At 33.2% G+C, this 14,433-nt stretch overlaps 1 protein-coding gene and 1 non-coding gene across 3 annotated transcripts; one reads left to right on the forward strand and one right to left on the reverse strand.

The window, feature by feature from the left end:
- The first annotated feature begins 1,364 nt into the window (after window positions 1-1,364).
- Window positions 1,365-1,494, forward strand: LOC120099506 (small nucleolar RNA SNORA17). Its single transcript, XR_005498671.1, has one exon. It is a non-coding gene; the product is annotated as a small nucleolar RNA SNORA17 (small nucleolar RNA).
- A 2,803-nt stretch (window positions 1,495-4,297) lies between these two features.
- Hdlbpl1 (high density lipoprotein binding protein like 1) lies at window positions 4,298-14,063 on the reverse strand. 2 transcript variants are annotated; one of them, XM_039099667.2, is made up of 3 exons: window positions 14,005-14,063; window positions 11,086-11,158; window positions 4,298-6,471 (listed from the first exon to the last, which is right to left on the reverse strand). In XM_039099667.2, exon 3 carries the CDS (start codon window positions 6,371-6,373, stop codon window positions 4,340-4,342), a length of 2,034 nt encoding a protein of 677 aa, XP_038955595.1. In that variant the 5' UTR covers window positions 6,374-6,471; window positions 11,086-11,158; window positions 14,005-14,063; the 3' UTR covers window positions 4,298-4,339. The 2 variants fall into 2 exon arrangements, with proteins under 2 accessions (XP_038955595.1, NP_001100436.1); NM_001106966.2 differs by lacking the exons at window positions 11,086-11,158; window positions 14,005-14,063.
- Between the last annotated feature and the right edge of the window lie 370 nt (window positions 14,064-14,433).

The raw sequence follows: 14,433 nt of genomic DNA on the forward strand, positions 1-14,433 counted from the left end.
GGGGTAGAGAAATACCTATATACTTGATTCCCTCTTCTTGCTGAGCTGGAGATTTAGGAGCCAAATTATAAGGCTTTACAGCTGGGCAACTGAGGATGGAGAGGCCCTGGGGATTTACTTCAGGGCTTTACATTAAAGTGAATAGGACACATTGTGTGCCTAGTATGCTTTTGATTCTTTCTCATCTATAATGTGACAGATTCTCTGTTGTTGAGTAAATTAAAGCCTGACCAGCTAAGTAATTTTCACAGTTCTTGGTCATTAAACACATATTAATTTCATGTATCTATGAGTAGAAATAGGCAGGAACTTTCTAGTACTCTCTATCTTACAATAGACAATTTGGACATTTCACTCACAAAACTTTTAGGCTTTAAGTTTGGATTTATTGTTGCTGTGTATACTTTTTTAAGTTTATTTTATGTGTATGAGTTTTTTGTCAGAACATGTGTGTGTGAGCAGTGCTTGTGGAGACAAGAAGAGGGTATCAGATGCTCAGGAACTGAACTTTGGGTCATTGTGCACTACCATGCTGGTACTAAGAACCAAATCCTAGTAGAACAGCAGGTGCTCTTAACCACTGATCCTGTTTTTGTATTATAGGTTTCAAAATGTTGTCTTCTTCATTATAGTTTAGTTTGTCTTTCAAATATTTCGATTGGTAGAAGTTTATTTTTCAATTTATTGCTATTATGTTTATGAAATTACAATATACTTCGATATCCCTCCCTGTGTCAGATATTTTCTCTAATAGTTTGGTGAAAAACCATTGCTGAATAATTACTTGAAATTGCATATTAATGGGGAGAATTTTATATTTAACACTGAAGTAAGTTCAGTTTGAAAAATGTATTCAACTTATAAGGCTATAATTTCAGAGCACTTGTTAATCATGACCACTATATTGAAGTGAAACAAAAACATCTCCAATGTTCCCTAAATGAATCGGAATGACTAAAAGAATAGTGGCTGAACTTTGTACGTTACAACTAAATGCCAACCTGTATGTCTTTAATTGTTAAAGTTATAAGGACAGTAGTATAAAACCAATATTTTTGTAAAATGATATCCACTAGGCCAGGCTAATATCAACATATGTTGACGATGTACACTGCCAGAAACAGTGATGGATATAAAGAAAATATATTAATTTCCATGAAAACTAAAAATTCACTTTACCATCCAGGTATGATGACACATGCTTATGATTCCAGCACTTTGAAAGTCAAAGCAGGAACAATCAGGAATTAGAAGCAAACAATGTTTCAAAATGATTATAAAATTAACAAAAAATGATCTTAACTTACAACACCATTTCTCCCGAAATTGTTATCCATACCTTCTTTTGTGAAAATATCATCTTGCATGTCCCTAGAGGTGTTGCAGTTATGGCTACTGTGTCACATGCCATCAATAGGCAGAGAGGAAAGAGGCTCTTGTCTATGCTCAAATGCCCCAACCTATGAGTTTCTGAATTTTTTGTAGCCTAGAATTTCCTTTAAGAAGTGAGCCTGAGAGAACCACCTTTCCAGTGATAGGGTGCTTCTGTAGGGAGCTAGGCTGAGACAATCATTAGTGCAGTGCCAAGAAACCAAGCATGGGGCTCTCAGGATGGGGAGTAAGCTGGAGACAAGAGGAACCCAGCCTGGGAACCTGGGTCCTGGACAGGAGTGAGCCCAAGACAGAATACTCTTTCAAGGGGCTACTTGGGAGGGTTGGGCAAGTGGTGAGTCATAAATGAACACCAAACTAATGGCATGGGGCCCAGATAGGGAGATATATTGAGAAGATATTAAATCTGATGATATGCAGCCTAGGGGATCAGTGTGTGATTGAGAAGACCTCTGTCTGGGACCATAGTCTATGATCAGGGCATAGCACTCCTGGGATGACTCTAGACACTCAGCAACCCTGTGCAGCACTAAAGGAAAGCAGTAAGTGGTAGAGAAATGACACACAGACTCAATAGGATGCCAATTCAATGGAGAGATGCAGACCTGGAGACTTGAGGATAGTGAGGAACACCCTGATGTGAATAACTGGTAATAACACCTGTGACCGTGGTGGCACCTAGGCCCTGGGATCTGGGACATGGCCTGTGCTGCCACCAGGGCCAACTCTCCCTCTATAACCCTGAAGTAGGAAGGGTGTCTTACCCTCAAAGACCAGGCAGGCCTCCATGATCTAAGCTTTTGCCCCAGGATATGTTGATGTCTGAATGCTGTGCTGAATTGGCCCACACCTCACCAAAACATCATGGGAGAGAGAAGACACAGAAAACATGAGATCAGAAGAGCTGATCCAATTCCTAGCCAGCTGTATCGCTCTGAAGTTGGACATTGTAGGAGTAGGTAGTTAGCTGAACACCTACCCCTAGAACAAATGAGTGTGAGAGAGCTGGGCCTACCATTCATCTCCCATGATGTGGCATTGAGGAGGGCATGGTACTTTCCTCTCCTCTCACCCCTGGGGAAGGTAAAACTTATTTCCCTGGGTTCATGAGTACATCAGAGCTGGTCCTGACCCTCATCTGGTGCAGCACTTTGGAGAGCAAGCCCTCTACCTCACCAGGGCAGCACAGAAGAATTGACTCTAGATATGGGGGATGCAGGTAAGCTGGTTCCAAAGACATGAGTCTGGAAGAGCTGGGTCTTATCTGCTGTGTAGTGGCATCAGTGAGAAAAAGGCCTCTCATCTCTCATGTAACCTCACCACCAGCCATAGTTGGGAGATTTGTCCCTACCAGGGACATGAGAGTAGAAGAAGTGTCCCTGCTTCACACTCACTGTAGCGGTCAGGCTCTGCAACTCACCTAGGTAGCACAGTTGATTTGACCATAGATATGTTGGTTGCAGGTGAAGTGGCCCAGAGTGCATAAGCAAGGAAAAGCAGGTCCTATCTCTTTTATGCTGGATTGTGACACGGATGGAGAGACTCCCTCTTACCCTCATCCCTCACCATTAATGAGAGTGGGCAAGCTAGCACTAATGGGTTCATGAGAGTTGAAGAACTGCCCATGTCTCTCATCAGCTGCAACATTCAGGATAGCAGGACCTCTCATATTCTGTGTGGTGTTAGTCATTCACTTACAGTGATTTGGACAGGTCATATATAGGTGTATAGAAGAATAAAATATTTTAAAGTTTATCAACATCTTTGCTAGGCAACAACCTCCCTATTTTTTCCTCATAGGTGATGATGGAACAGAGACTGTGTAGCTTTGATTCAAGTACAAGATAGGACATAGCTGAGCCAGCTGTGGGACTTGAATGTAGTGTTGTTCTGGAGTTTGGTATGAGGGCGTTCATTGTACTGACTAGTCAATGGATTAAAGCTCCTGAGAAAACAAGACTTGGGCAATTAGCACAATGAAATAGGGGAAATACTGGAAAACGTTGATTTGAATCTCAGACCTCAGCTGTAGCTGTAGGAGTAACTCTGTTGGTAGTGATTGAAACAAAAAAAAAAGAAAGAAAAAAAAGAAAAAAGGAAACAATCAAAAAATTTGACACAAATTAATATAAAGCTTACAAGGCCTAAGAGTTCACTGGAAGAAAGATGAAAAAACAGTCTATTTTTAGCTTCAAAATTTATTATCAAGGAAGATTTCTAAAGGGTTTGTCTAAAGTATTAAAATCAATTCATATAGTTCATAAATCAGTAAATATAGCATCATTATGTGAGAAATCTTAAGGCAATAGTATGGTCATTAGAATTTGTGGTCCTGTGCCATACCACCAGTATGCTATTTTTGATGAGCACTAAGTACAAAAGCATCTCAACGCAGAGTTTACTGACCAAAATTTGTTTTTCTTATGTTGTCAGTCATTATATGTATATAGAAGATATCTTTCCCACTATGAAACTGAATAAAGTAATGGAAGAAGCAAATGGAGAAAAAGTAATGGAAGAAAAATTTGTGTATTTGTGAAGCAAAGGTGGTTCGGCCACAGTAAATATATAGAGGTAGCTTCTTTGTAACAGTTGCTTAACATCAAAGTAGACTTCAAAGTAAAAGTGATAAATGCCATACTACTTTTCATGAAAGTGAGGAAGCCTGTGCTATACATGGAATTTCTTTAGAGAGTATGTGTAAAAATGTCAGGATCTAGTCCTAGGTAGAAATTGTAGCTAATTTTCTACATATTACAAATATTCACGATGAAGCTCCTCATTTTCACTACAAGAATATGCACTGTATAAGCAGCGATATGCTAATAGGAAAGATGTTAGAAATGTGCCAGGCATTCAATATCTATTACAGTTTTATAATAAATTTGACAGCACTCTCAAGTAATCAAGTTTGGACAATTTCCCTTTATTTATTTTAACACTGATTTTATGGTCTCCAAGGGTGAAACTTAGGAGGTGTTTGCTGTTTCAATTTGGGAAAATCTTCAGCATTGTCCAAATGTGGAGGATGTGTGGTGGATTTCACATTACGAAGAGTATTTCTTTTACCAAAACTCTTATAGGTTCTTGCAGCTGTGTTGCAAACACCACCGCGCTTATGATGGTCCGATGGAGGATCAGATTTTCCAACAGATAGGAAATGTTTCTCAAGACTTAAGATATAATCAATTGCTTCTTGGACATTAGCAGATGATCCACTTACAATAATGGTAGAATTAGTATGGGATCCTTTGGGAGGTACACGGATATCCACATGATATTGTTCCATGATTTTCTGGATGGATTTTCCACCAAATCCAATAATATTGGCACAAACATGGTGGTTCAGTGGGATTTCTCTGGAAACTGTTTTTTCAATCTTACGTAGCATGTTCATTATTGCATCACGGGCACCGAGGATGTTGCTTTTAGAGCCAGAAATGGTAATTTGGTCTTGTGTCGAATTGCTTCCTTTCTTTGAAAAATGGACAGTGACGTCATATTCTGTGCAAATCTGGGAAATGAGTATGCCTTTATTACCAAAGATCTTGGAATGATATTTGGAATCTAATCTGAATGTTTGCCTGAAACTTCTTAATGTCTGATCATCTAGTTCCATTTGTAAGGCTTTTACTTGATTTTGCAATTTTGTCTTGGCTTGTTCAACATTTGCTTCAAGTCCCATAATTGATATGATGTGAAAATTTCCACCAGGTTGTGATACTTGAATATGAACTTCAAAGTCTTTTATTAACTTGCGTAATCCACTTCCTCTGTGCCCAATGATGTAAGGATGTAGGTGAAAAGGTACTTGAACTTCAGCGGTGACAGGAACAAGAGTCTCCAGAGCTTGTGCTGCCTCCTTGCAATTTTCAGTTTTTCCCGAAGTAGACGTGGTGTCACTTTTCTTAGGAGAAGTGGAAGCAGGTTTTCTCACATTCTTTCCTCCCTTGTCTTTCTCCATTTCCTGAACCTCTGGATGTGTCTTCTTAGTTGTCTTTTCTGTGTCAGGAAATTTGATTTGAACTTTACACTCCCTAGCAGTCTGTTGAATTCGAGAGCATATAGGTCCCATGATAAAAGGATGAAATTTGGGAGGAACCACACACTGTGCTGTGACTTGGGAACCCAATGGATCAAATATCCCCTGAATATGTTTTTTTGCTGCTTCAACACAAGCTTTTGCTCCTTTTATTGTCACTTTAGTGCTCTGTTTTCCAGCATAAGAAAATGTAACAAACACACCACCGTATTCTTTAATTATTTCTCGTAAAAGCTGTCCCCTTTGCATGACAAAGTAATTGTGGAACTTAGGACTTATCAATATGTTATCCTCCACCACATCCTCCAAATCTTTCAGTAAAACCTCTACCACTTTTTTCACGTTTTTAACAGCCTCTTCTGTTCCAATGATAGTTATTGATTCTTGATCTTTGTTCTTAAAGGTAGGAAAAATGATACGTACCCCAGTCTTCTCACAGATACTCTGAAGATTGCCACCATTTTTACTCATAAGAAATTGGTGATATTTTGACTTGACAGGAATAGCCACAGAGTAACTTTTGGCTTGCTCCTCTTCTGCTAATTGCAGAAGTCTTTTCTTGGCTTTTTCAACAATGTCTGTGGTGCCACTAATAATGACTTTTTGAGGGCCCTGGTTGTTACTTGGAAAATGAATCTGGACTTTGCCACATTCTTCTATGATTGAACCAATTAAAGACTTTTTAGAATCAGTTAGGGATCTGTGTAGACTAGGGGGTATAGGAATTTCCACCTCAGAATCTTTGGCTGCATTTTTAGGTATTGAGAGAATCCAGTTATGACATATTTCACGGTTTTCTGGCTTTCTGATACTGATATTATTTTCTGAGTTGCAACTTGATGATGGAAAATTAACCTTTCTTGAATTTAGGTTGGTAACATGACTTTCCCTTTGCAATGACCTATTTGGGTATACAATGTATTGTCTTTTGGAAGTCATTTTTGATTTTCAAGTTTATGCAATTCAGAAGTGTTGGCGATCATTCAGCAGCAGCCCCAAGACTAAAAAACTGCCTGTTGTTGTTTTTAAGCACATTACTGTATAGGAAGAAAAAATACTTTAAATATATAATTTGTTTCAAAAGTAACCCATAGGATGAAGACAATAGAGTGATTATTAGATTCATTCATTTTCCTGAGAAAACATTTCTTTCATCTACTCACCTATCCTTACATGAGTGTAATTTAAGTTCAAATTGTAAAGATTGTATGGAACGAACCACAGTAATTTCCAGAGAAAGTGCATGTTTTAAATTTTCTTATGACATTCAAAACAATATTCATTTTTTCTGAACTCTGAGATATTGCACTTTTATTCTGTAGAAGCTGTGGTTTCCAGGTTTTAATTGAAAAATAATGTAGCTTTCCATGTGTCTAAAGACCCACATTTTACCGAGTACTTGCTATTTTCAGTAACATTCTTTAAAAAGGCATACCTTAGAGTATCACAGAGAAAGAATATGATAAAATATTTTTACATGTATGAAAATATTGCAGTAAAATCCATGATAAATAATTAATACATGTTGATAAAGGTAGAAAACACTCATTGATCCCAATTGTGCAATTCTTGCCTGATACAGAAATTATATATAAAGTTTTATTATATGGTCTGCTCAAACAATAAACATTAGTTTTTGTTTGAGTACTCTGTTGAGATTTACACATATTGAGACATAATACTAAATTCTTTATTTTCCATCTTTATTAACTTGAGTATTTCTTATTTACATTTCTATTGTTATTCCCCTTCCCGGTTTCCGGGCCAACATCCCCCTAGCCCCTCCCCTTCCCCTTCTATATTGGTGTTCCCCTCCCCATCCTCCCCCCATTACCACCCTCCCCCCAACAATCCCGCTCACTAAATTCTTTTAATCTCAAAACCACCCCGTTTCTCTTTATAGCAAGCTCAGAGATTTTTCTGATTCAATATCGATCTCATAACTTGCAATATCACTAAAATGACCACTAATCACTCTTCAAATGCACAGTGCTATCTCCTAGCTTCAATATTAATATATCTACACTCTGTCTAAATATCATCAAATGAATACCTCAGGGTCCTCTGAATACTTACCGCATCCTTTCAACTCTTAATATTCAGATTTTACTGTTGAAACTGTATTAGAATTTTATGTGTCAATTAATTTTTCTAAAACTTGCCAAGTATTTAAAGTCATTTTTAATTTTAATCCTTCTCATGCAACACAAACAAAATAAAAGAATTTCTGTTAGTCTGAGTCTAATATTTCTATATCTTTATAACTTATTAAATATAATTTCCACAAGAATTTTTGTACTTCAATTTATATTAAGTATTATAAGTAGCAAAATGATAAAGTAGCATAATATTTACTACTCATTAAGTCCTGATACACAAACTATATCACATATGGATATAGGTATAAAGATAAAAATTCCTTATATGGCCACTGTATGTACATCATTTCCTCCCCTCTCTCTTACTCCAGTTCATCTCATGCCCCTCACTCCCTCTCAAATTCATGGTTCTTCTTAAATTATTATTGTTCATTATTATTACACACATATATACAACTGCACCTACTAATATCATACATATATACATAGAGAGTACTGAGGCCTTTAAGTATTGCTCTTAGTGTGTGTGTGTGTGTGTGTGTGTGTGTGTGTGTGTGTATAGAGAGAGAGGGTTCTACTACTGGATATATTTTAAAATCAATATTCTAGCATATTCTTTCACATTTCAAAGTATATTCAAATATTAGCTATATTACCATGACTTAACAGATCTCATCACTGGATGAGAAGACTGTATAAACTTTCCATTATATCATTTATTCTTTTATATCATTTCTGCTATTATTTACAAGTGAAAATGCAACACTGTATCAGTACTTCCTACTCTCACTTTCCCCTGACAGATATTATTATGTGAAACACATGGTCTTCCTATTGTATTTGCATTGCCTAGTAGGACCTGTGTCATGTTCTAACTACTAAAAGATATTGAAATATTTTTGCAGGCATGTGGGGAGGTGTTTAAGGTTAAAATTGTAGTAAAAATCAAGAAAAACTTATAAAATAATGTACTGAATATGAAATGGCACTGAAAATCAAGAATACATATAGTCAGAAAATAAATGCTAAATGTTAAAGAGATATGTATGCATGTCCAACTAAGGAAAAACTTCTAATTCTTTAATTTTGAAAACCATATAACTAAATACACATGACCTTACTTGTGATATACACAATAATAAATACACAGTAATGATTTTTTGGGTAGTACATTTTTAGTCTCAGCTACTGAAGACCTGTGCTAGTAGTAATTAACACTAATTTGGAAATTGTACTTGTCAGTAAGCCAATCTTTGTTAGGAATAGAATGAATTCAGAAAGGAAGAGAATCAGCTGAGGCAAATATCAAATGGCAGAATCAGATTTTAAAACACTTGATAAGTATGTAACAAATTCACATATTCCATTCCTTAAGGTTTATAAGATTTGTAATTTGGCTGATCAAATGCAAAGCCTTATGAACAATGACAAGCAATAGCCCTAAACCTTAGTGGTAAAAGTCACTAACCCAGAACCCTTGATCTTATTGCTAAAATTCTATAAGAAACTTATGACTTATTGTATCAAGAAACATTTGTCTTCTTGATGCTTATATCAAAAATATTTTTGCCATTAGGAAAATCTTTTGAATGCTACATTCATCTTTTAGTAGTAATAAAATGTATGTGATAAAACAAAATTATTTAACACATCAATAAAAGTAAATATCAATAATCAAGTCATGGATTAAAATAATTTATAAATTTATAACATGAAATTTCTATGTACATTTAAAATTATGTTGAAATAGTAAACAAGTTTAGATAATGCTAATATTTGTTGAATATATTTTTAGATATAGATAGTAAAACTCTATACATGTCACAGGAAACATTAAATGAATATATTTGGAATAGGAAAAGTATGTGATTTTTTTTAAAATATTAGTTTGTAAAAGTATTGCATTTTTCTGATGAAATTTAAAAAAATCAAATACAAACATCAAATTCCCATATTTTTATGTTATAATATGTAACGGTACATGTAGATATAAGCACACAAAATATATGTGTGTATATGTGTGCAAGATAGCAATAATCAAAATATTAAGTAAAAATGTTTATAATTTCAATAAGAATATCATATCTACTTATAGATAAAATAACATTTAAATACTAAAGTGTTATACATTGTTAATATTTCTTGTTTTTGTTCATACACAGGAATGTATACATATGTGTATATGAATATAAATATATATGATAGCAAGACTTACCTAGTTATAAATGATGTTTCTTAAATATTTTTTAACCTGCATCAGATTTCCTTTATAAACAGTTTTTGAGAATCTATATGCAAAGAAAGTCTTATGTAAACTTCATGTAGCTCAGAGCTACACAAATAACACTGATTCTTATATTTGCAAACTCTTTTTTCCTTTTATTGAAAATAGATCATTTTCATAAAGTATATCCTGATTACAGTTTCCCCTCCTTCTACTACTCCCAATTCCTTTCAGCTCTCCTCACATAAGAGCATTATATCACATGGAGTTTATCTATCATTATTATTATTATTATTATTATTATTATTATTATTATTATTATTATTGTAGCTTCATAATAAATATGTGTATTAGTATTTTTCAATATGTTTATATATGTATCAAACGACTGCAGTCCCCATGATGGTCATAAGAATATTTGAGGACCTTGATGTGAAATTATAGATATTTTTAGCCATCAAGGGGATGCAGGAAATTGATTTCAAGTTTTCCATTAGAGCAGCCACAAATGTTCTCTCTAGTCACTAATGATTGTACTATCCAAAAGATTCTCCAGACACCAGTAGAAATGAGCTTCTTTTCTTTATTCCTCATACAAACTATGGTCTTATTGTTTTCTACAGAAGCTCCATATAGATTTTACATGCTAGCTAACTTTATAAAAACTATTCATCCAGAAAATTATTTAAAATCTGCTTCATTTGGTAAGTTACAATGAATAATATTGCTTAATAGATGAATGTATTTTTGAATCTATAAGGTGATTTTTGTAAAAAATGCCATTTTTTCACATGAAATTATTTAAAATCTCTTCTAGCTGATGTGTACCTCAATGATACTCTAACCACAAACTCTTACTTACTGTGCTTGATCGCAAATGCCACTGAAAGTTTACATTAGATTATCCAAGCACTTATTGAAATACTATTTTATGTAAAACACACTAGTAACAGCTGTTACATGTTTTTAATTCATCGAAGAAAGGGAAAATAACTTTAAACATACTTTTTTCCTATTATTTCTGTATAATAGGGAATACTTTGCCTTTACAAAATGGCAGAAGACTCTAAGTGCATTATGGTGCATTATGGTTCTGGAAAGATCTATTTCATGTAGAAAGATAATTCTAATTAATATTTTAATTGCCATGTCTGATCTACTTAACAGGAAATAATTTTGATTTTACTGGACATTCCTCACGCAGAGATAAGTTTTGAGTATATTAACAAATTATATTTTAAATGATATTCTAACTTAAATTTTCTTATAGTTCAGTTTGCAAGGGTTCCTTTTATAATACATTTATGAAATAAAAAAAAAAAACTCACCTTTTAAGTTTCTAACACAATTGGAGATGGTTGCTTCATGGACCTGCTGATTTGTCTCAATATGAAGCAAAAGCTGAAATTAAAATAGTGGCCTTCCATTATCTGATACTTAGAGAGTCTCAGTATTTAAAATATTGTCCTCTCATTAAACACATGCCATAAACTTAAATGAAATTGATATAAATTGCAGCATACACACATATACATATATATATTTATATGTATGTATATATATGCACATATATCACACACATAATATTACTGTGGAATAGAAAAAAAACCTTTACACTAAATTAAGTTGAGAATGTACAACAAATTTATATTTAAATGTCTCCAGTGTTGGGGATTTAGCTCAGTTGTAGAGTGATTGCCTAGTAAGCACAAAGCCCTGGGTTTGGTCCTCAGCTCCAGAATAAAATAAAAAAAGACAAGAATGCCTCCACATAATGCTATTGGCATAAATATAATAGATTTTCATTGATCAGCTCAAAATGATTTACTCTTTTCTGTCTTATAGGATCCATACATACTTTCTTAGAGGTCAGTGATGCATTGTGTTAAAAAATACAAGAACCTAATATATACTACTTTCTAGATAATGGTCACTTAAATTATTTAATAAATAATTAACTATATGCAAATTTCTCACCGTTTAAATATTCATTTAGTTTTATTTGTGTCCTGAGCAGATAATATGGCACTTTCTTATTCAATAATATTCCTTGGCATTGTGAATAAATGACATTCCAACATAATTTCCCTAAGGTAACTTAGCAAGACAGGTACAACCCTATAATTAGGTAACTTAATATTAACATTACAAAAAAGTTAATTATTAGGAGTTCTAACTCTTGATTTAACAGAAATACATTTTGTTAAATAAAAAGAAAGTAGTCTATCAATTGAACATGTAATTTTGCAACAAATATACATTTCTTCATATCACATTCTTCTGTGTTCACCTTTGTGTATATGTGTATGAATTTTTCTCTACTTAATGGTGAAATGAATTATTAAACAATTTCAAATTATCTGAGGTGCTATATACAATAGTTCAAAGTAACTTAAATAAATGCATTAATTTTTAATTAATACTCTAGTATTTATTTTATACATTAAATATTTACATGAAAATTTACATATGCCATTATATGTTAGAACACTGGAGATTAAGGATTGTTTTTAGCATCTTCATATGTCAAAAATTTTAACTCTCCTCATTTTAATATGAGACATTTGAACACCATAATTATATAAGCTTCTTTTTTCTCTTCTAATGTTCCCTGTTCAAATTCAAATTATATATGATATAAGTTCTCACAATTTTATAAACATTGCCCTATTTAAATTTGTATACATGGTATCAGAAAAATTCACATGAAATCTTATGAAACTTTGTGATGTACCACAAAAAACTTGACCAAAGTTTGAACATATTCACATGGTACTAGTTCATGCTCTAACAGTAGAGACCTAATTTACTTAGAGTATAAATGAAAATTGTATAACTGTATATAATATTAATGCACTTATATGGTATTCATATTATATTATGCTAATAAAACTAGTAAAACAAAAATACTGATGGTGATGTTAGTATGAATAATAATTATACATATAATCATATGGTCAGTACAGAGATTGAAATATGAATAACAAGCAAAGGAAGATAATATCTATCAGGAAATAATAGTTAAAATATGAAGGCGTATACATGTACCTTGTACAGGTGCAAAACTTAAGATTAAATGTGGAAATATATGACTTGTAATGGATAAGTTATGAAATGATTCTAACTTGTGATGACACAATCATTTTATAACAGACTTACCAGAACAATTTTGGGTTTTGAAGAAATCACTTCTCAATTTGAGAAAGACTAACCAAAGTGGATCCATGCTCTGAATACTAGGATTGAATGACCCTCAGATATTAATTATATATGTGAGTGTGTTAGACCAATATAAAATCAAAAATTGCAAAACAAGTGCACAAGATATGCAGAATATAGAAATAAAAATGCAACCTCCAAGGTCTGTTTATAGAAATTAAAAGGTATATGAAAAAGCACTCTACAACCAAACTATAATAAAAGATGAAAGAAAACTCTAAAAATGAAGATTAAAATGAAGAATTATCATCCTGTATGATAGAATAAGGAAAAGGCAAGGAAATCTTATGAAACTTTGTGATGTGCCACAAAGTTTGTATAATATTTGATAGTGCTCAAAGATTGAGTATAAAGCAAAAAACCACGAGTCCATAAATTCTAATAAAATGTGACAATTATTTCTGATAAAATATCAGATAGGTATAAACTAGATAAGAATCTGAGTCTAACAAGATGGACAAGTCAACTGAAGAGTGTAAGGAAACTCACTATACAGTATAGTATTAAATATACAGCTATATAGTAGTATATAAAGTTGACCTACGTTAATAGTGGATATATACACAAACTCAAGATTATGAAATTTTAAGAAAAAAATAAAATAACAGGCAGATTATTCAAGACAGCCTATTCACATGAAGAAAGCTGGAAAAAACTATGAATATGAAAGATTATGACTTAACAATGAAAGATAACTTCAAGATGGCCACCAAGTTCCTATGATCCCCATTGGGTATCATTTAAGATACTAAATCTTAAAAGAAACAGAAAATAACAAATTCTTATAACCATTTGCTCAATATACTGTTAGGAAAGAGATAACATTAATGTAGAAAGGGTAATTAGACTCAGAAGTAGGCTTGCAACACTAAGAAATCAACTAACAAGTTACAATGAAATATAACAAAAGTATATTCAAAAGACATTAAACAGTTGCCTTAAGCCTGTATAATCGACTACAACTCTTAAAAGTAGAAGAAAAGTAACTTTTCACCAAAACAACCCCAAAATGTTAGCAAGTATCTTACCTGTAATGGATGAACTACCTGACTGGACTAAGCTTGGCTTTACTGAGTGTATATGAAGGTTTCTATGACAACTGAATTTTGAGGGAGGATGACCTAACAAAGAGTAGGCTGATCCACTTGGCAGAAAGCTACTAATGCCCAAAAGGGACAAATCAGTGTTATAAATCTTTAAAGAAGCAAGTGATAAAAATTTAAAAACAAAAGAACAAAGGTATTTAAATATTAGAACACAAAACCTCTTCTGGAAAGAACTCAAACTACTTTTAGACAGTAAACAGGCAATGTCAAGTATATGTGAATAAATTCTGAAATGTAAATATTATGTTTACCTTCAACAAAAAATTTAAAAACTGAAAGATCATCTCAGAATATTATAACACTGCATGTTGGAATAAGAATAAAGGAAATATGAAAATATATAAATATAAA

This window comes from Rattus norvegicus, chromosome X, assembly GCF_036323735.1.
Source record: "Rattus norvegicus strain BN/NHsdMcwi chromosome X, GRCr8, whole genome shotgun sequence".
NCBI classification, from domain to species: domain Eukaryota; kingdom Metazoa; phylum Chordata; class Mammalia; order Rodentia; family Muridae; genus Rattus; species Rattus norvegicus.

What these genes read in the sequence shown, in the direction of transcription:
- Hdlbpl1 (XM_039099667.2), bottom strand. Translation starts at nt 6,373, where the DNA reads ATGACTTCCAAAAGACAATACATTGTATACCCAAATAGGTCATTGCAA.